This window comes from Microtus pennsylvanicus, chromosome 1 (genome assembly GCF_037038515.1).
Source record: "Microtus pennsylvanicus isolate mMicPen1 chromosome 1, mMicPen1.hap1, whole genome shotgun sequence".
NCBI lineage: Eukaryota > Metazoa > Chordata > Mammalia > Rodentia > Cricetidae > Microtus > Microtus pennsylvanicus.
In genome coordinates, this window is record NC_134579.1 from 196,953,808 (window position 1) to 196,956,047 (window position 2,240).

Genomic DNA, 2,240 nt, shown 5'->3' on the forward strand with positions numbered 1-2,240 from the left:
TCTGTTCCTAAAGAAGAAGGTACTGTGTAATAGAGGCAAAAAAAAGATTCTCTCCAGTTAAATGTGACCACAAACCTTCTGTTACTCTTATTATTTGGGGGCAAAGAATCATCCAAGGACTTACTTTGTACTATGTGTGTTTAGAAGTTCATATATGTGCATATGTATCACATGTATATGGCGACCAGACATCAACAACAGGGTCTTTCATTGAACCCATGAATTACTGATTCAGTGGCTGAATAGGTCTAGCTATAGACTTATTGAACAGAATTCCAGGGAGCCTCCTGTCTCTGCCCCCTCAGAATTAGTATTATAGGAGCTGGATGCTCTGCTGGCTTTTTACGTGAGTTCTGAGAAATCAAACTCTGATTCTCAAATTTTTTTTTTCTTTTAAAACAGAAAATAGTTTATTCAATTCCCAAAACAAATGAATTATTCTGGTTTTGAATTACAGGTGTAAGATGAAACTAAAGTATGAAAACAAAGAGCTACCATCAGAGAGAGCTGAAATCAGTCCTAACAACTAAAGTATGAAAACAAAGAGCTTCCATCAGAGAGAGCTGAAATCAGTGAAGACAGTCCTAACAACTCAACTTCTGTCCCATCAATACTTCCCAGTTTGTTTGTTTGTTTGTTGTGGATTTTGAGACAGGGTTTCTCCACATTAGCAGTCCTGGCTGTCCTTGAACTGACAGAGATCTATCTGCCTCTGCCTTCTTTCCAGTGTGTAAGGTCTACCAGGCCAGGCCCTTGGCTGCCTTGGCTCTGCTTTTCCCCCGTTTTTTCTCTCTCTTTGCCTTCAGTCTTTTTCTCTGCCTCTGGTTCATCCATATTGGGTACTGTCCATGTTCGTCTAGAAGAGTCTTTCTGTTTCTCTTAATTTCAGTCTCCATTTTCATGTCATCCTTTTCACCCTCCACCTCACACTGCATTTTCTCCTTGCACAGTTTGGGTACCACCACAGTCGCTATTTCTTCAACATCTTTCATTAAAGCATCCCCGTCAACTCTGAGAATACTTTTCAGTCTGTTGAGCTCCCTTGGGGCATTCTTCTTTCTCTTCTCAGCACGCATCTTCCTTTTCCACTTACTCCGTAAGCTCTTAGCCATGCCTTACCTGAGAAACACGACTGCACTGCACGCGTGGGATGCCAGCCCTGATTCTCAAATTTTATGCAAGTACTTTATCAATTGAGAATTTCCTCTGCCCTTAGTCTATGTTTTTAAGTATGTACACAGATTTATTGATCTGTGGAAAGAAATGGAATATAGGTAACCCTCCATATGGCAGTTAACTTGTCCAGCTGTATAAGGATAAGCTATTTTGGCTACAATCTGCAAAGTTCTCTGGGTGGCTTCATCAGCAAAACACTTCAGTAAGCACCCAAACCAGTTAACCTATGTAAATGTGAGAGTCAGACTTGAAAAGAAGATTTAGTGAGTAAAAGTGTCTGTCATGCTGAAATAAGAACCTGGATGCAAAGAACTCAAAACCCATGTTAAAATCATGATTTGTGTATCTGTAACTTCAGCACCCATATGGAGACATGGAAGGTAGAAACAAGAAGCCCAAGAAGCTTGGGGGCCAACTAACTCAAAATAAGCAGCAGGAAAATAACAAAATGGACCCTGTCTATAAAAGGTAGAAGGTAAGGCCTTACAGTCACTGTTGTCCTCTATCGGTACCTGTGTGCCACGTTGACCATAGTCAAACACATACACACAGACACAGGTATACATCATGCACATGGTGCATAAATACACCCACACAAAAGAAATATGAGAATAATAAAAATTAGAATTTAACTTCAAGGTAGTAAGCGGTAAGCTATGTAACAAGTAACTAGAAAGAGAAAGACATCCTAAGGCTTAAGAAACAAAGGAATATATTTAGAAAGTAGAAAAGTTCTATCAAGTTGCATGAAAACAGAAATCAGCAGTGCTGGGAAATATATGTTATTTAATTGAATGGTTTCATCTTTAATAAAGTAGTAGTGAGTTTCTGTAGAAGCACGCACCTTGTAATTATGCTTATGTTTAAGAGTCAATAAAAGTCCCATTTCTTAAAGCAATTAGTTTGAACTTTTAGTCATTGGAATTGTGCAATAGTATCCTATGGATATTTTAGGCCAACTTAACTGAATATAAAACTTGCACACAATATTACATAAAGTTAATTATCTATAATGTACATTTTAATGAATTCTGACAAGGAGATTAAGACATGTATCATTTTAC

General features: G+C 38.2%; 1 protein-coding gene across 1 annotated transcript; it reads right to left on the reverse strand.

The window, feature by feature from the left end:
• Nucleotides 1–672: 672 nt before the first annotated feature.
• Nucleotides 673–1,154, reverse strand: LOC142835227 (protein LLP homolog). The gene has a single exon (XM_075948540.1). It carries the CDS (start codon nt 1,110–1,112, stop codon nt 738–740), a length of 375 nt encoding a protein of 124 aa, XP_075804655.1. The 5' UTR covers nt 1,113–1,154; the 3' UTR covers nt 673–737.
• Between the last annotated feature and the right edge of the window lie 1,086 nt (nt 1,155–2,240).